Source organism: Drosophila serrata, unplaced genomic scaffold, assembly GCF_035046125.1.
Source record: "Drosophila serrata isolate PLE 108 unplaced genomic scaffold, ASM3504612v1 contig_156, whole genome shotgun sequence".
Lineage (NCBI taxonomy): Eukaryota > Metazoa > Arthropoda > Insecta > Diptera > Drosophilidae > Drosophila > Drosophila serrata.
In genome coordinates, this window is record NW_028257054.1 from 806,352 (window position 1) to 826,761 (window position 20,410).

The following is a 20,410-nucleotide window of genomic DNA, read 5'->3' on the forward strand; positions in this document are numbered from 1 at the left end:
GACCTAAGGTATATCCACTGCGAACCTGCTCCACTCTGCTTCCCTACTCATTATGTCTAAATCAGCCCCATCTGCTTCTCTATTAGGGATCATCATCCCGAGCACCGCCATCCACTAATTCCCTCTCAGATTTGGTTTGATTTCCGACTAAAGATCACCGCATATCCGCAACCCGTTGAGTCCTCAGCCAAATGTCAGCACTGCGGGCTTCCTCTCTCCGGGTTTTCTCAGTATGTCTTCGGATTTTCTTGAATTTCTTTTTTGGTTTGGTTAACTACATGCGGGCAAGTAGCGCATCGCTGTCGTCATGGCCAGGCGCAAAATCCAAAGCGAAAGCCCCCAATGAGTTGACAGGGCAGAGAATCATCCGAAAAGCAGCCTCATCCAACGGCACCTGGCATGTCATATCACTGGTGCTTATATCACTGGCCCAGGGGGGAAGGGGAGAGGGGAGGCGGGAAGAGATCTCTTGACAGCGCCAATGAGCGAACATTCGAAGCGTTTTACAAGTTTGTTCCCATTTCCCAGCCACCTCAATGGGGATGGGATGCCTCTGCCTCGGAATCAGCCTCTGTCGCAGTCTGTATCTTTGTCTGGGGTCTGGGCATTTGTGAAATACTATATAGACATATTGGATTTTGCATGTACAAACTTATATGTACACATATTTCAAAGACAGAACGCCCCAAGAATGAAGAATCTGTTGTGTGACTTTTCATATTGTTGGATTTCGTTTTTGCAAATACTCTTTTATTTGGTTGACTGAATGATACTAAGTAAAACGGAAATTGAACTTAAAAAAGCTATCTGTAAAATCGGTGTTTGTAATCTAAAACTAATCTCTATTTAATTGAAAACCTTTGGGAGAGGGTATTAACTAGTCTCTTATAGGGGATGTCTCTTCATGCTTGGTCATTTCATTTGCATTTCGCTTAAGATGACGTCAAGTGTACTTGGCTAAGAGAGCGGCACGCTGACAGCCGCTTAACATATCAGTTGGAAATTTGAAATTTTTTGGTGCATCCCATTTCGGCCTGCATGCAAAAATCTGTTTCAGAATTTATTAAGTGACGATCGGAGCTCGGAGAGCTCCTTCGATCTCAGTGTCACCGACTGCGATTCTGCAATTCAAATTGCCATTGTCCTTTCGAGATGTTTCCCCCAATGTTTCGCCTGTATCTCTTTGCATACTCCCCGATCGGCTTGTGATTGACACGGGATTAGCATACACGGGACTCGATGCGACTCCACTTCACTCCACTTCGGTCCACTCGATCGCTGGCAGGTTCAAAGTTAAGCTGAAAACCTTTGGCGTAGGTCAGACATCAGGCTCAGGTTGGAGCCGAAGTTTAATTGTTTTCTGTTTCTGTTCTGGCCGAGGCGCAAATAGATATAAAAATACGACAAAAAGATACTTGCGGCTTGTCACAAACACTTGTAGCGGTCATTTGTCAACGGTCTGGCGTCTGGTCAGGCGAAAAAAAAGCAACGAAGAAAACTAAATAAAAAAATACACAACAGCGACTGAACATCGTCATCGTAATCAGCAACGTGTGCGGCACTCCAAGATCCCAGCACCTGGGATGCCATGCCAGGGTATGCCATGGTATGGAAGCGAGGGGCGCACGATCATCTGGCGGCCTCAGTTTTGATCTTATCGCGCAAAAACAACTTTGAACTTGTTGCACTTTTATACGGGGAATTGTAAAGTTGGACACGGAGAGAAATATGATAATATCTCATATTTGATGTAATCTGAAATCTTTAGTCTTATTAATAAATAAATAAATCTTTAGTCTTATTAATAATAGGAGTTTTCAAGATCAAAATGTATCATGTGTTCGTTACATTTTCCCCCTGTGCCGTGTCAGGTTGTTGGGCAAAACGGAAACACCATAAATCAACGCATTTCCGATGATGGCCAAAGATCGGTGGCTACTTAGTGGCCTGTGGCTAATGAGTCGTTTAACCGAAAACCATTATCAATGTCAAAATTCCAGCCCAGAATCATTACTCATAGGAAGCGAGCAAGTCGCGGGAATTTTTGTCACAAATTGAACTAATTAAGTACAACAAGTGATCGTGATCAGGGCCAAGATCGCTTGGATTGAGCAGGAATTCCGAGCAGTTTTGCGGCTCTCTGGAAACTTAAAATTCCCTCAAATACGATTCGAACTCGAACAGTTCCATAAATAAATCAGACAGAGAGTGCGAGGTGCCACGCTTGAGGTCTGCTGGAAGAGATAAATCTTGGACCCTGGGACCCGATCGGAGCAGATGAGGATATATGGGATGGGATGGAATGGTTTGGTATGGTGGAGGAGTCAAAAGGGCCGACGATGAAGGGACATGTGCGGCGCGGGTTAATTTCTTTCGGAAAAGAAAATTAATCAAATATGCGGTCGCCGGGCTATCTGAGAATGTATCTCCCTCTCTATCCGCACACTATATACCGCTCTCTCTCTCTTCTAGAGCATTGCATTCCTGAGGTGATAAATGATGCTGACTCTTTCCGTGTGTGTTACTTTCGGGGGGAGGGCGACAAATGATGTGACATTTGTGATAATGAAAGTGTTACCATGGCCTCCGCCCACTCCATGGACACGCGCGCTGGACAACAGGTGTTTTGGGGTCCATCGATGTCCACGGACCATTAAAGCGCTATTAAATCGTAGTCACAACTACTGTCTGCCACTGTCTGGATATATATTTGTCACTTCCCGGGGCGAGGGGCATGGTATGGGAAATCCCAAAAAAACATATCAGGAACAGCGGCCGAGCTTGATCATTAATCACAATTCAAATAAAGGAAGCGATGCAGTCACAGGAGGATGGTGGTCAGGAGAAGTATAGCAGGAATATTAAAAACACTCCAAGAAACGGGATGCAGCCACTTCAGGGGAACTTTTCTTATTGTTTTTATATGGCTTTGTGGTGCGAATTGTGCGTGGCCTTGCTTTAGACCCACCCACATTCACTTCCATACCCCACTCCATTCAGGTTTTTTGGGCATTCGCGTGGCTGCCTTTTGCCGGGTTTCGTGAAAAATGGAAATTATGTCAAGAAGTAAATTGATTATTTCGCTTTAAAGCATTTTTCAATTTATATTCCGTGTTTGTTGTCAACACGAACACATTCAGTTTCGTCAGTCCGACAGCCGCCACAATGCGCAGAATGGTATTTCGAGCGCTTTTATTTTTCTCCGTTTTCTCCACTTATTCAAGAACCACTCGGGCGAAATGACATCATGTGGCACAGAGCCTTGGTTCTCGACTCTCGGATACAACAGCTGATGGCAAATTGGACGATCTGAACCTTGAGGGTTTCGCAGAGGTTAAAAAAACACAACAGCATATGGTTTCCGGTCAAAAAAAGGAAGTGAGGAGGTCTAGAGGAGGTTCTAGAAATGATTTTGAACAGTGAACAAATAGGTTAGCATCATAAAATCAATAGAAATATAAGGAAACCCCTATTGATACCAAGAAAAAGCTGAAATAAGAACACAGAAATCCCTGAAATTGATTTGACCTTCAGCAATTATTCATCTACCTTGGCACCCAATTGAATCGCACCAATTAAGGCAGCCATCGAAATCCACCTGTTGATTGGACACTCAGAACTTAAGTGCTTTTCGGGGGATTAAGCCAAGCAGCAAACGCCCCCGAGAGACACGTGACGCCCCCGACCCATACCTGGCTTTAGACAACCAACCCTTGGTAAGCTTTCCACGCGAAGGAGTTGGCCATAATTGTTTTCAATTCGAGACAGTTGCCAACCCCCCCAAACACCTCATCCTTCGGTCCTCTGGCATAATGAGCTGGGTAACAAATTATGCCGCTTGTAGCTCGTATTGTGTTGAAAATATAATAAATGAATTATCTGCATAATTAATGAGCTTTTAATTTTTAATGGCGCGTCACAGGCTCCCAGGGTCCCCAGGTCCCGGAAAGCAAGCGTTGGACTTGGGAGCCAGCATAAAACCCACACAGAGAGAGCGACGGAGCGGTCAGCGTTATCGGACCGCGCGTATCTTTTAGATACAATTTTAATGTGACTTCTTGCAAATTATTTATGCGCTCATTTTCGCTCAGATAATTATCGTTTATCTCTGATTTAAAGAGTTCTCTCCGGCCGAAGAAGCTGCGGCACACACAGACACACAGAGCAGTGCAGGTACGGGTAAGGTATGGTAGGGTAACATAGGTGTGTGCCCATGTTCGAGTCCAAAATGACTACCTCAGTTAATTATGGGGCTCCCGAGTAGGGAGCGAGCGAGCGTCGCGCATGCGCACATAAATTAGCTGGACTGCGCTGGAAACCTGTTTTCCGACTCATTCTCCGCGCTCTCTGTATAAAGACCGCGTAAAGGGGAACTCCCCTTCCGAGCGAGATACCCTGCACCGTTGCACCCATTTTTAATGAGTGTCCTGTCGTCTGCAGTTGAATGAACGCGCTACAAAATGCGGCATTGTCGTTGTCTGGCGTTGGCTTCTGGAGTTCTCGCTCATTTTCCCGAAGCCCCATGATTAACTGCTTGAGGTCTTTGACTGGCGCTGATGACCACAGGTCGTGTCAGTCCGTGTCCTGGTCTCCTGTCCAGAGCCATCTCCCAGCTCCCAGCCCCCAGAACCCAGACTCCAGACCCATACCCAGACCCAATAATCAATCACGGGCACGTTGAAGAATTTTTTTCTTCGCGATTTTGATTTACTCCCGTCGCACTCATTGACTTTCCATTAATAATTTCCTTTGGAAATTGCATCCTGTGGCAATCGTTGTAATTGTGATGAATTCTTTATTAATGCAGAGTCCCGTGGAGTGGAAGAGAGGAGCGGGTAGCAAGAGCTACTGTCAATGGCGTTAGGTTCAATTATCTTCCATATTTCTTGCAACTGGCAGAGGCTGGGCAATTCATTTGCGATCCATCAGATAGCCGTCAGCAATTTGCATTTGCATTTGAATATAAGTTATCGCCGCCCCCCGGACTCTCCACTATTTAATTTGCTAGTTGATGCGATTTTGATGATGCATTTAAATGCATTTATCTGATTGACTTGGAGTTGCACAACAGCCCATCGAAGTTGGCCCAGGTCAAACAGGGTGAGATTAAGTGCTCTACATCGTCCATTAGTTGATCTACTTAGAGGTCATTAATCAAGACAAGATATTCTATATTCAAATAGCTACTAATAGAGCTGTAGAATGCGCCTTGATTATTTCATAAGAGCTCTTAAATCTTTTGATATTTGCCATTCATTGAAAGCTGCACAGACTTTTCTACCGGTTTTTTGCTGCCTTCCAAAACCAAGCTCAGTATTGCCGCATAGTTAATTAAATGGAAATACAAAATACACAACCAGCTCAAGCAAATTAACTTGAAATTTAACTTAAAGATATAATAATAACAAAAAGATGTATTTGCAAGCTTCGTTTTTAGAAAACAAAAGTATTCAACATGGCTGCCCCGACAGCTTGTCAGAGAAGATGTGAACACGAAAAAAAGGCATTCAAAAAAAACGAGATACAAAATTAAAACCCCAAGCAGAGCCTCAACGACGCAGGCTGCGGTGATGAAGATGGAGATGGTGAAGTCAGGGCGCGGAACAAGTTTTCAAAACTTGCTACAAAGGTGTCTTTAAAAATCTTTTAATTTCGACGCTTTTTCCCCGGTCTCTCGCCCCTTTTCTTACTCATATATATATTTATTTTTTCTTTTTTTTTTTTTTGCTGTCGAGCAATGTGCAAATTTGCTGTCGTCAGTGGAGCTGAAACCGAAAATGGAGCTGGAGAAGGAGCTCGAACCGGGCTGGGAGCTGGAAGTCGCCGCCCGCCTTTTAATGAAGCGCGAAGTGCAGCAAATGTATCTGTATCTGCGATTGCACGGAGAGAAATTACTTTTTTATAGTGAAGGAAGAAGGGAAACTAAGTTCGGTAAACCCAAGTTTATATGCCCTTGGAGTTGGAAACGATAATCATTAAGTTTTAAATATTAGCATCCTTAAATCGATATTTCCATAAGAAAATATTTCCAACAAAACAAAGTTTTAAAAACCCATAAGTAAGTCAAAAAAGCATAAGTTTTAATTCGGAAAGCGGTCCTATGTTAGTTTTTAATATATTAATAAATCTGCGTACTAAGTTTAAAATTTAAATTTTTGTCAATTTTTGAAAATTTTAACGATTTTGAAATTTAAAAAAAATCTCTAAAATTTGTATTTTGACCGAACATTTCTAGATCGACTATCCCGTTGATGCTGAACAAGAACATATATGATTTATAGGGTCAGAAATGATTCCTTCACTAAGTTACAAGCTTCTGACTAAAATTATGATAGCCTCCATATATTAATATCTTAAATAACTATCTTGGAAGTATATTTATTCATATAAGCGCTTCTTATTAATATAACGCTATTTTTAACTATAGTTTTAAAGATCTCTAAATGATTTTTTCATTGTGCACCTTTACTTTGCTTCGAAAGTTAAGCCAGTCGAAGCCAAGTTGAACCCAATGTAGTCCTGGGCCCAAGGGCAGAACGTTGCCAACAAATTGCAATTGTTGCCATTGCATTCGGGCTGTCACTGCGAAAAGGGAGTCACAAGACACAGTCACACACACACACACCTGCTCAGCGGGTCCCCCGAGCTGACCCTTGAACTCCGGCCATTTTAGCACACCGTAAAACAGGAAGAGAGCCCCAGTTGCCGGCGTGGCATGAAAATATGGCCAGGAAAAGCCAAGTGGAAGTGCCAGACATTTAAATCGAATTGGCTTCAGGTGGCACAACGGGCAGTTCGGTTTTAATCTGCGAAATGTAAGCCAGTGCAGCACGTAGCCGCAGACACCAGATACATATGTATCTGCCAGATACACTCGCACATACGGACCACGCGTGTAACTCAATTTTCAATGGAGAAGGAGGCGGCTGCACACGTTCCTTCGCCCCGAGTTTTGGCCAAAATCCGAGACTAGGTGTGCTGTGAGGGGCGGAGTGAGCCCAACCAGGGCTGTCTTGTGGGTTTGTCTACTCAGCCAAATAGTTTTGCCGCCTGCATTAATAATTCACAATTTCATCTCGAATTGTATGCGATTTGTGATGGTTTTCGTTAAACTTTGGTTTTGTTCGCCGCCCCAGCTTCAAGGTCTGCGGTTGAGAGTTCCAGGTCCCCATGTAGCAAAAGCCTGTTGCTGTTGCTACTCCTTGGAACAGTGGTGAAAGGGTACTTTTACTGAGTATTTTTACAGAGGTTTTATTTATAGTTAACACGGATATTACTTTATGGCCTTAAGTTTAAGTTTAAGTTTTCGTATTGGTTTTGCTATATTTCTTATGAGGCTAAATGGCCGAAACCAATGTTTTGGTAACTGAAATATTAGAATAGAACTCTACTTATTATAAGGATTGTGAGCAATTTCTTCCTGATGAAGAACATGTATATTTCCATTTTATTTCCCAAAATGAAGCTCATAATTTACCTATGCATCCCACTGTGCAAAGCTCGCTTATCTTCGTTGCGTCATTTCATTTAAGTTAATGCGCAAAGAGATTAATATTCTATGCGTATCTCGGCGAAACCGGCCACAGGAAAAAAGGGGAAAGCGGTAACTGGGTGAGAAGTTGATGTGGGGATGTGGAACTGGCAGTGGAAGTCGAAGTCCAAGTGGAAGTGGAGCTGGCTGGGGATCCATGGCAATCTGCAGATGTGCGCCAATTTGCGACTGAATTTGATAAATTCGCATTGCAGCGCTGCCGTGACACTCGCTGGGATTTATGGCTCGCACTTTTTCACCATTCAAATCGCAATTACTTTGCTTGATTCGCAATTTAATTCCCCCTTCCCCCCAGCCGAAAGCCCAATCGAGTCCGAGTATCTGGCAGATATAGATATACGCATATATGCACCGGTAGTTCTCTAAACAATAGTGAACGAGTAAACAACATTGGGGCGCTGTGCATTAGTCCATTAGACTGTCGTATCAAAGTGAAATGGTTCTGCAAAGAGCTTCCCGTTCTGGCGTATCTGTATCTGTGAAAGTATCTGCGGATGTGTATCTGCGCTAGCCGCTTGCATCTATCAGCGCTGGCACATCATCAGTCATTAGTGGCGCCATTGTTGGCTCTTTAAATATTGTTGTCTTTGTTTGCCGGCGAGTGGCCCCCATTGTTACTGCACCCCCCTCTTTAATGCGCTTTTATTAACTTTGGCCAAAATGTGGCCGACTGCCACTTGAAGCCATCAATGGGGCACAAAGTTTCATAAACAACCAAGTCTTCGGGCCATCATTCATCTTTTTCTGTGTGCGCCGCGTTGAAGATGCTTTAAAAGCGTTTTCCTCACCGGCTGATTTGGGCTATATGATGAGTGATCTTCCTTGGGCAGACAATGCCTTCGGATATATACATATATATATAGAACTGCACTAGAGTTGACCTACAAACAAATTAAATAATTCGGGGGAAATGTGGCCGAATCTAGACAGCTAATGAGCGGCTAATTTTTATTACACTGTACTGCAATATATTAAAAATTATTAAATGAATATAATTTCTGTTTTCAGTCTTATCAGCACTTTATTTACTATAATAGTAGATATAATAGAACTTTTCGTGTTGTTATTCTTTTCAAAAATACTTGAATTTTTCATTTACTTGATCACACTGTCTTATAAGGAACATGCTCTCATTTCAGTGCCCGTATCTTTACAACTTAAAGCCAAATGAACTTCAATTCAGACGGAGGGCCTGAGTATGCTCGGCATCCCTTAGAAATGAATGGAACACCGAATTCATTAAGAACAATCGCCATTAAAATACACTCGGCACGTTCGAGTGCCAAAAAGTTACGCTTGGTGCGAAACAATTCGACGGGCACTTCTGTTTTTTTAGGCACCTATTAGCGGCCCAGAAAGCACCCCAGAGTTGGCTAATGACAGGCCCCGGCTTCAGACTGGGATCCATCATCCCGGGGACCCAAGGAGAAGTGAAATAAATTTATGTTCTACTGCACTTTCAGCACCTTGCGCCGATGCCTGGCATTTTGCATTCACCTCGCGCGGTGGGCATTATAAAAATCATTTTCATTTTCGGAATCGGAATCGGGCCCGGGCTCGGAGGAGGCCTTAGAACGGGTCGAGTACCAAAATAAAAATAATAACAATCATTATGATTAAACGAAGCTATTCGAAAAGTCGTGTTCCGAGTTAATGAAAATGTAATTGGGCAGCCAGTGCCGGGCGCGTTTTCCTTCCTGGCTCTGGATCTTCTGGTTCTCCAGCATCGCGACTGGTCTCTGCCTGGTCGGTGCCTGTCTGCTGGTCTTTTTCTTGCCATTTTTTTATATGGGCGGGGGCAGGCGCAAAAGCAGCATGGCGGCAGGAGCCGAAGCTGCAACTGCAACAGCAGGTCCATGAGCAGACAGCGACACCCCAGACCATATCCGAGAGAGTACCGGGAACCCAAGCCCAGTTTGACACAGAAAAAAAGCGGAAGTTATAAGCTGGGGATTTGATCATTAAACTGTGAGACTTAAGAATGAAAAAATACACAATTTTGCATTATAAAATTATATCTCAATTGGTATTTAGCAATCTTATAGGACTATGAAGAAGCCACTCTGCATCTTCCTTATAACTATAGTAGTTGCATTGATTAAGTCATGCATATTCTTTCGTTGGCAATAATCCCCGCTTCACTGAATAAATCTATGGATGAGCTCAACCCCTGATCCTGACTTTTCTCTCAGTGCACTTCCAGTCTCAAAGGCTGCTGCATATTGCTGCCTTGCAGCGGCCGCCGCGTATCTTGTATCTGGCATTCAACTCGTTTGCAAACTATTAATTTTGTGTAACATCCTGGCATCTGCCGCATCGAGTGGCTGAAGCCTTCGGGTTGAACGGCACGATCGGCGAGAAGGGTAAGAAACCAAACTCCAGATATTTGCAATTTAGATTTGAAAATATACTTTTTTCGCTGGCTATATATTTTCCTGGAGTTTCCCACTTTTGCGCCTGGCTTCTGTTTTAATTCTTCTTCTGGGCCAGGTCCCATTTCTGACACGATACTTGGCGATTATACGAATTATAAGCAATTTTCTGACATTATTTTCTTTCAAGCCGAAAAGCACGCCAACTTGAACTTATTGTTTAAGAGCAATTATCCACCAACTAAAGGCACCTCTAAAGTATATGGCTGGCAAAGTGTATAAACATAATGCCGGCATATTATATAAATAAATAAATAAATATCCCACTAATTAGGGAGCGGCCTGTCTGAATAAAAAATCGACAAGCTGAAATGTCAACAAATTGTCAATATAAATAAAAGAGGGGCTGGGGCGAGAGGCAGGTCTAATAGGCATTTGACATTTCGTAAGTGCCGTCTGCCAGTCATCATCAGCAGGTAGTCCTATATCTTTGCATCTGTATCCGTATCTGTATCTGCTGGCTGCATCTCTTTTGATGATCTGCTTGGAGCCCTGCCAGCTTTGGTCTTGTCAATTAGAGAACGAATTTCGAATGCCAAGCAACATCAGAGAACTGCATGCGGTATTAACTAAACATGCTGATACACTACAGATTTTTCTAATTGTAAAAAACCGATATTACCCTGCAGCTTTTCTGTGCAAATAATTAACATTGATCGACTTTTTTCCTGCTTCTCAAGCGACTCTCGATGGCAGGAGCTTCTTTCTTCTGGCGAAAAGTGTTTCGCAGAATTCAGCAGACAGTCTTGTTCTCTCCGCGACGAAGATGGCGTTTGAGCTCGCGTTTCTTTTTTCTTTACATTTTAAAATGGTTGCCACAGTAACAACTTGACGTGATTATATGCAATCAGCCCGGCTCCCGGCCCCCTATCCTCGTCTTCCGCCTGCCTGCTTCCCGCCTCATGAGCAACATGCACTCGAAATTTGCATAATTGTTAACATGATGTTGCTGTTGCCTTTGCCGCTGCTGCTGTTATTTTTACTGGACTTTAATCAGTGCCTGTTTCCGATGCTTCCCTCCAGATTACCCTTTATTATTGGCATTTGCGCTGCTTGGCACCTGCAACAACGTTTTTTAATAGCGATTCTTAGTTCGACTGCAATTATGAAAAAAGGAACTAGCACATGCCAACACACCCAGCAGAAAGAAACTCCTAATAAAGACATTTGGTGTCGAAAATTGAGTTGTGCTCTGGGACGATAACGTGGCCAGCTTAATGGTCCGGCAGGCTGTTGACTCTTGGACTTCTACAAAATGGGTGTGGTGCCAGAAACTCGGCTTATATCTGTACCTGCGCCTGCAGTTTTATATTTTTATTTTGTATAGTTGTAAAAACCTCTGTGTATCGAAAGCGAATTCGAGTAAAGTAATTATATTCAAGCACATTTGTTGCATGTTTGACTAAAAGAAGACATCATATATAATTATCTGGGTATGTATTTATTGGGTACAGCTAAGACAATAACCGCTTTAGTTTTATAGTCATACATAATTGTGTGTTCTCAATGTATCTTTTACTTAGAACCCGATTTATAGGCTGCAACAGCGCCTATTGTTTCCAGTATAGATATAATTATATTTTAAGATATGGCTGCACATAGTTGTATAGATGGCTGCCTTTCACATTGCCCTCAACCGAATATGATTAAGAAAGTAATTAAATCTCGACGATGCATGAAAACTCAGGGAAAATGGCAAAGCCAGACGGAGATGCCCAGATGCACGAGATACATTATTTGCCGAGTGCGTCTTTTTCGTGGGCGCTGCAAAAGTATCTGCATATGCATCTGCATCTGCATATGTATCTGTATCTGTAGCTGTATCTGCCTCCATTTCATTCATGTCTCTTCCAGGCGGAGTTCATGTTCTTCATTACGGCACCGCGTTACCCGGCCTCCCCGCTGCAATCAATTTCTTGAGCGCTTCCACTTGCTGCAATTTGCATAACAGATACTCGCCGTTCTTGCTGTTGTTGCCCGGCTGCCATGAGTAACAGATACATAAATAATAACAATGTGCCCCATTGATTGGAACCGAGCAGGGAATGGAACGAGTTTCCCCGCCCGGGCAACACGCGCGCAAATCGAAATGGAAAATCAGCCAAAGTTGCTGCTAATCAATATGTATCTGTGAGCTCGCTGCTGACTTGTTGGCAGTCTGACTATTTATAAGGCTCCCCCCTGGAACTGCATTTCAGCGTGTTTTTAATTGGCTGACATGTTGTGATTTTGGGTTGTCAAGTACTACTCGCTGTCGCCAGTATGGAAATGTGCAATATGCCAGCCAGTATTTAAACAATTAAGCCTTTCAACGGTTAAATCAGCTATGCAGTAAAAACAGAGTGCACCAAAGTCACCTCTCACATAATATTTTACAGGGTATTCTTATTTCATTCAGAAGCTTCTAACCATATGAAGGAGTCATTTCCGACCCTATATCTCATATATATTATTGATCAGCATTAAAAGCCGAGTCGATCTGGTCGAAAAATAAATTTTCGAGATTTTTTAAAAATTTCAAAATTTTATAAGGGGTTACATCATTTAAATTTTGAAAAATGTAGGAAAATTTTAGTTGTATTTAATATTAAATTTGGTATTACATTTGTTAACCTAATAAAAACTAACAAAGGAAAGCTTTCCGAATTAAAATTTATGCATTTTTGGTCTAGTTATGTATATTTGTAAACTTTGATTTTTCCAATAAATTGTCATATAATAAACATCGATAGATTTTTCATACGATCCTATAATTCAATATAAACTTTGGCTTTCGAAAGCTAGTTGTATTTATTGGTCATAGATCAATTCCATTGGGTTTTATAATAGGAAAGTTTAGAGAGGTCGAAGAATTTTCGGGAAATTTCCCTAAAATGTTTTACGAAAATAATCCAAATATAATATTTTTGAGTGGTTTGATGTATTCTGGCGTTTAATAATATATGAATACTCAAACCATTTGTGTATTATAATAAGGTACTTAGATTGACCTTCATTGCTTTGTTTAAAATACATTTTCATATTTGCTTTCATAAAGCAGATTTTTTGTAATGCCTCGATTATACTTCACTGAGCTAATGAGCTCTGCGTTTTTGATTGATGAGACACCGAGCGAAAACTTGGCAAAAAATAGTTCCCAGAACGCGAATCTAATGATTTATATGTGGACAGAAATATTTAATTATTTTTTTTTTGCGCTCAAATAATAAACGAGCTGCAAGCGAGATTGCAGCCAGGTAGATCCAAGCAAATGTCAAACTATTTGGAGCCCAATTAATCTCGACAACTACTGCCTATAAATATGAGGAATCATCCCGATAATTCGATTATGCTGGGATCCCCAGAACGACTTCGTGAGTTGCCCTGTCAATGGGTCAGGCCAAGGTGGAGGGAAGATATATGCGAGGGGTGGCAGAAAGAAAAATCTGTGTGCGCGCCAGAGACATGATGAAAAATCGACCAACAATTTTTCGTTCACAATTTTCCAGCCCAACAGATTTTCGTCCGAAAATGCGTTCGGTTAAATTTAAATATAAACCGAGCGAGGTGCTGAGATTTATATCAAGCCGCAAGTATCCGCATCTCTCAGAAGTATCCGTATCTGTATCTGCATCTGATTCTGTATACGTGTCTTCGGCGGTATTATGAGTTATTGTGGGAGTCAGCCGGCCTTAGCAGCGGGATCGGATCGCTTCACGTTTGTTTACAATTTTCACGCGCTACGATTTTCGCGGTCGAGTTTTTCACGCAGCGCTTTCCCCGCCGTCCGGAAAATCGGAGAGCGCAAGTGCTAGGGAAATTTTGTTATTGTTTATGTATTTTGACAAGATTCCCCGCGCGCACAGTTTGCCAGACAATTTGGAGCTAAGCACACGGCAACAGCCAACAGCCAAGAGGCTACCCAGTATTGTTGGCCAGTTGCAACACCAAGTGTCTCGCAGCAGCGGTAATGAGTGCTGGATGAGGCATCGAAGGAGATATCGGATGGGGCACCGATTGAGGTGAGCTTATCCGCCGAGGATGTTGATTTATGATGCTGATTTGCCAGCTAATTCTTCATAAGTGGGGGTGAGTAAGTTAAGCGATTCAGTGAAGACAAACAGCCTCATTTACAAATTAATAACCCAACTTGGTAATGCATATTTTAATGTTAATTAATTTTCAATCGATGATAGGTGTCTTGTAATATAATATCACATAAATGAAGGCAATAGTTCCGAGTGAATTAGATATTATCATTCATCAGCTAATATTTGTCTAATAATATGCAACTATTTCAGTCCGACTTTGATTAATATATTTATATTTATTACTTTTATAGATCTAATTATTATTGTTACTGACAACGTTTTAATCAACTGACTCTGCGGAAAAAGTATTTTAAGACTGTATTGTGGTCTTAGTACCCCCTTAAATAATTATTTGATAGTTGATAGTTGATGGTCATGGTCTGGTATCCCTCTACAACTACTTTAGCTAACTTAAATATTAGTTATTAATTATTAGTACTCACTCTGTCCGAGATGCACTCGCTTCATCCAGGGATATATCTGTGGCGGATTCTTCTTGCCATTGCCGCTGTTCTGGCTGCTGCCCGCCTCATTGCCGCTGTCGCTCTCCGAGTCCGAGTCACCGCCGCCGGGACTGTGCATCGGTACATTGACGTTCCCGGAACCCCCTGCTCCGCCGGGACCGCTGTGGTTGTTGTTCAAACTGGCGGCTGCAGCGGCGGCCGCCAAACTGCCGCCCAGGACGCCCTTGTTCAGTGACCGGGCCACGCTCTCCACCACCGAGCTGGGCGACAGCTTTGGCGATATGTCCCTTGTGGACAAATCCTGCGGACTGGCCAGCGACTGGCTGTTGTTGTTGTTGTTGGCGCTGCTGTTGTTGTTGTTGCTGGGCACACCACCTGCCCCACCACTGCCTCCACCGCCCGGCGTCGACGGATCGTTGGCGTACTTGCAACTTATGTTGCTCTGCTGCTGCTGCTGCTGTTGCGGGTGTTGCTGCTGTTGCTGGGCGAGCTGCTGCTGCTGCTGGGCAACCGCCGCTGCTGCTGCATGGGCATGTTGCTGCTGCTGTTGCTGCTGCTGCTGCTGCAGGAGCAGGCGCTGGGGCTGCAGCTGTGTGTAGTCCACCATATCGGGGTTGCCCTGTCCGCCATAGGCCGCCTGGTTGGCGTAGTGCGCTTGCGGCGTATTTGGGTACAGGTTGGGCGTATAGGCCGCCGCCGCTGGGAAGTAGTCATTGGCTCCCGGAGTCGCCGCCCCCGCACTGCCCTGTCCACCGTTGGCACCGCCGCTGGGCACAACACCTCCGCTCACACCGCCTCCACCGCCGCCGCCACCAACGTTGCCGGCGCCCGCACTGGAGTTGCCCGCTCCCGGGTGACTCTGTTGGGGATTCATCTGCTGCGGGTAGCAGGAGGCCAGTGAGTTGACGAACTGGTACGAGGACATGGCAAAGCAGTCGGGATCCATTCTGAAGCCAGTTGTCCTAGTCGTGGATTGGAGTCTGCAAAAGAGACAATGGGATAGGGATTAGATATGGAGTGGATTAATTGAGGAGTTCTTGAGGAGACAATATTTTGTAGTCTATTTTATTCTTAACTCTGCCTCCCCTATGTTGACTATTTTGACTATCTTACACTAAGTTTATAATATATTTATAATTTTTTAATGCTTCATTTATGCTTTATGAATACATGATTTCGATAAAATGAAGCGAGTTCTTCCAGTACAATGCCATAAGAAGAAACCCAACCATGTTCTTGCTTTTTATTCGCTTTTTGTTTTGAGATCTCACTGCTCGATTGCAACATTGTATCGGAGAAGCTCCTGGGAGGGGAATTCGAGTATTTGTATTTAACTAAAGAATCCGCGAGATTCAACATGGGAGATGTGGTCAGCAAAGAAAAGGCTGAAGTCCCCGAGGGAAGCAAATAAATTGCCAAATGCAGATAAGCAGAAGCAAATATTCATATGTATTACAAGATGATAACCAATACGACGATGGGTTTGTATTTGTACAACACTTAATCATAATAAAATATTGTAGAAAGAAGCAAACAATTCTGGGATATATAGGAGTATCTGAGTAAGCAAGATGAATAAGTTGAAACCTGGCACTGAAAATGGCTTAAGAATCTATTTAACAAATTTATTTCCTTGAATATTTTACTTTTCAATATCCAATATAGATTCTTTGTCTGCTTGTGATATCCGGCTTAGTTCAAAAATACCTGTATATAAAGGAAAATTTCTGTGAGGAGACCTGAACTTCTGGCAAGTGGAACCCAAGTCACTGTCTCTTGATTGGTTTGTACCCCGAAGTGTTTCTTTTGGACGCTGATAATTTCACTCGGCTTTTACTTGGTTATTATTATTATTATTACTTTTAGAACGGTAGAGTGGAGTTTTTTTTCGTTTTTTGTATTATTTTCCGCTGGTGGAGAGAGTCGGGCCTGGCTAAGCATGCAATTTAAGCAGGCCGGGCCATCGAAGTGGATACTGGTATCCAGGTATAGGAACCTTTGGCCAGGAATGCCGAGGGACCGCCCACTCTTCTGGACACACTTGGCGGAAACTTCTTGCGGCTGCACTTACCGGCCATGCCGTGCCATGTCCCCTCCTTCGAGCATGGAGCTCTGAGCTCTGAGCTCCCATCTCCCAGTGGGATGGTGCACCATCGCAGATATTGCAGTCTTGGTCTTGGTCTTGGTCTCGGTCTTGGGCATGTTTGTTCAATGGTGGAAAAACCCGTATTCTGAGCGGCGCAGATAGCAAACAAAAGCAATGACCCTCCGCTTCGAAAGGAGCTGAAGGAAGGGAAAGGAGCCTCGAATCGCCCGAGAGCCGAAAAAGTGCAAAGAGGCAATGAGGCAAAAGAGGCCAAGCGAGGCCGCTGCACATGAACATGGCCGAAAAAACTAAAGAATAATCGAGCAGGCCACGAAGCTTTGGTAAGTCGAGACTTAAATACCCTGGCAGATATTCAAAAATGCTCCTCTCAAGAATCGTTTAATGTGCTTGAAAATACTCTAAAGTTCCCACAAGCGTAAGGTACTTATCTGAACTTAAAACAGAGGGAATAGAGTTTATTTTAATGAAAGAGTTGCTTGCAAGTTAACTCCACTTCGAAATTAATAAATATATAATATCAATGAAGATATATAATATGATATTCGAGAAGGGGAAGAAATGGCACTTTGAAATTGGGAATTGGGAACAAGCAATCAAATATAAAACCATTATCTGTAAGATACAGTCTGACTTAAAGTCTATTTATACAATTGGTAAATTTGTACAATTCAACTATAAAGACTGTCATATATTCTTGTAATTAGCATGACAATTTACTAATCTAAACATTGGTATAATATATATTTTCCCAATTTTAGTACCCTGCAAAAGGGTATCAAAATAAACAGTGAACATAAAAGCACAGAGAAAACATGGGCCAAAAACAATGCAGCCAGGTCTATACACCTCACCCCCCGTTTCTGCCCTTTTTTGTGTGGCTTGAAACCAATAATTTTGATTCAGTGGGCAATTTAACCCTTTAGCATGTTGGCCAAATGAAAGGAGCTCTCAACTTGGGCTTAAATTAAAACGCCGTACGCCATTCGAAACTGCTGGCCGAGAACCCAAGGAGCGAATGCTCAACTCTGGACAGAGATTTATTTGATGAGCTGTGTTCTTGGGGAAAATACAGCACAACAAAAAAATATAAAAATTAAAGGAAATATTGTAAGCTTGCCTTCCAGCTTTCTTCCTCTCACTCCGATCGCCACCGATTATAGGCTTTAAGACCGTGGTAACGGTGCTTTGGATAAACCACCTCGATCTGGCAATATGAGAATTATAGTTGTAGACAAGCGCCCGTGTTTAGGCCGAACAAGGCCAAAATCAGCGAAATTATAGGATCAGCTTCTCTGGCTGACTTTGAACCTTTGACTGGCAGATATTTGAACAACCAAAGGTCGAATCGATTTGGTGGCAAATCGAATAGAAGCGATGGAAATTGATTGGGTGAAAAACAACAGCTGGGAGAAGTTATCAAAGTTAAGTTAACTTAAGTACTGGAAATTGATTTACGAAACACAAAAAAGCAAGGATTATGCAATAATTCAACAAAAAATCATAGTTTTCCGGCTTTTGTGCACTCAACAAATGATTTTCTTTATATTTTCAACATACAGTTGCAGTTGAGAATAACAAACTTTCCTGATCACTTAAGAGCAAATTAAAAATTCCTAATAACTCAAAGATGGGGAGCAGCCAAAGCCATAAATTAAACGAATTTTCAAAATTGTTTTCCAAATAGTTTGAGACGGCGCTGAGCCGACAAGCGGTTCAATTGGTGTTAATTAAATCCATGAATAATAAAAACGCCAGGCGAATTTTGCGGGCATCGGGAGATGGAGTCGGGGGAAATCGGGAAAATATATAGAGGGGGAGGGACAGACGCTGTCTTAGATTGGCGATCGTCGGTCGAACTCATAAGAAAGCCATAAATTATGGCAATTCTTTCGGGCTCAGCGACATTTTGGACTCGATCGAGGGAGCGAAGCAGCCGAGTTTTCCCTTTGTTCCTCCTCTATTATATGTATATAAACAATTTCAATGTGCCTTAGAATGGGAGTGAAATTTTCTTTCTTAAACCGCAGAACGAATTTCCCTTTGCCGTCTGTGTCCTTTCCCGTCTCACACGGCCACAGGTAGGATCTTGGCTCTGTTTTGGGCCACATATTGGACACTGAACAGGAGACAGGGCAGGGCAGGGGTCGGGGCGAGAGTAAATAAACACCAATTGAGTTGCACATGCGTCTGTCGATGCCATAAATCAATTTGGGGGAAATATACCGGGCGACAGCTGAAAAGGGTTTTCCTTTTGGACGCTGACGTTACGTTCTTAGAGGGTCGAGGAGTTTGACTCTTTTGCGGGTACTTTGCCCGCTGGCAGGGGCTGAGCATCTGCGCTATTAAGATGATTAACTTTTGCATAATCGATAATTAACCTTTTTCGGGAAATACTTTTAGATTTGCATATAAGCAGAAAAGAGGGTTTATTTTACTCTTCTCTGACATGTTTTCGTATATTACAAATAGCATTCTGTTTTCACTTGATTTATATACTTATGCTATAAATATATGGATTTTTAATTTGAAAAAATATATTTAAAGGCCTTATCTTATATTCACCAATTGGAATATTTTTTAACATTAAACAAGAAGCAGAAGTATATATACACTTGCAGTTTGCACTTGATTTATAGGATTGAATCGGAGATATGTCATAACCAAGCTGAAAATACAATACTTTGAATAAAGATTATTGTTTTTTATATGCGAGTTTTGTTGACAAATCAAAATTTAAAAAACTCATAGCTCAGCCAAAAGTACATTAAATTCAATTCGGAAAGCAGTCCTGTGTTATTTTTTATTGGGATAATAAACCTGCATACTCAGTTTAACATTTTAAAAAGTTCAATTTTTGGCCAATTTTTGACAATTTTAATGATGTAACCCCTTATAAAATTTGCAAACTTTCGAAAAGTTTGACAAAAATAAATTTTGGTCGGACATAGCTAGATCGATTCAGTTTTTAATGCTGATCAAGAATAAGGGTCTGAAATGATTCCTTCACTAAGTAACAACCTTTTGACTTTACAAGAAAACTAAATGTTTCCTTCCTTCCTTATAAAAATCTAAATAACATATATCCCATAGATAACTTTTTCCTGCATAATAAACCCCTGTTTATGGAAAACTTTTAGTTCGTAAGATCTTTAAAACTGAATAAATTTAAGCAGCTTTACTGATTAACTTTAAAATATGATGCCTTAGCTAGCGCAACCCGTTTTCTGCTAAAAGACTGTATGTGGCACCTCGAAAGCCCCTCCATTGAGGAATCTGTCCTCCATTTCGGAGCACTCCATCACCGTCATCATCTACGTCATCGTCTGCTCTGCTCCACCATCTTAATTATGAGACGGACAGAAACACCCAAAGGCAGTTATTTCGCCTACGAATGTCGCCTGGGCCGTTTGTCGTCACCATTACGGATTTTTCTAGCCAAACGAGCCCGGCCATAAATCATAATTTTTAATATTTGTTGTCAACAGGGGCGTAGCTTGTGTGCATGTAAACACGCCGCTCTAGAACCTCCGGAACCTTCAGAATGAGCTGCGATACGCACGAGTTTGGTTCTCATTCTCTGAATAACATCATAACACAGGAGAAAAAAGATAAATAAAAGGTATTTGCGCACGCGCAGTCACACTCATTGGCGGAGCACGTCGTCCCGCTCACTCGGCCTTCCGGTGGCATTGGCGGGACAGAGAGGCACACACAGACTGTGTGCGGACCCATTAAAAAGTCATAAAAATTTGTAAGCACCTCATAAAAATAGTCATAAATATTAT

At 42.4% G+C, this 20,410-nt stretch overlaps 1 protein-coding gene across 3 annotated transcripts in view; it reads right to left on the bottom strand.

Annotated features, from left to right (window-relative positions):
• Positions 1-20,410, bottom strand: part of Scr (homeobox sex combs reduced) — a 30,382-nt gene that overhangs the window by 5,343 nt on the left and 4,629 nt on the right. For all 3 annotated transcript variants that reach the window (XM_020943703.2, XM_020943704.2, XM_086826255.1), the window contains exon 2: positions 14,498-15,498. In XM_020943703.2, coding sequence (XP_020799362.2) covers positions 14,498-15,464 — 967 coding nt within the window. In that variant the 5' untranslated portion in view covers positions 15,465-15,498. The remainder of the gene's footprint in view (positions 1-14,497; positions 15,499-20,410) is intronic.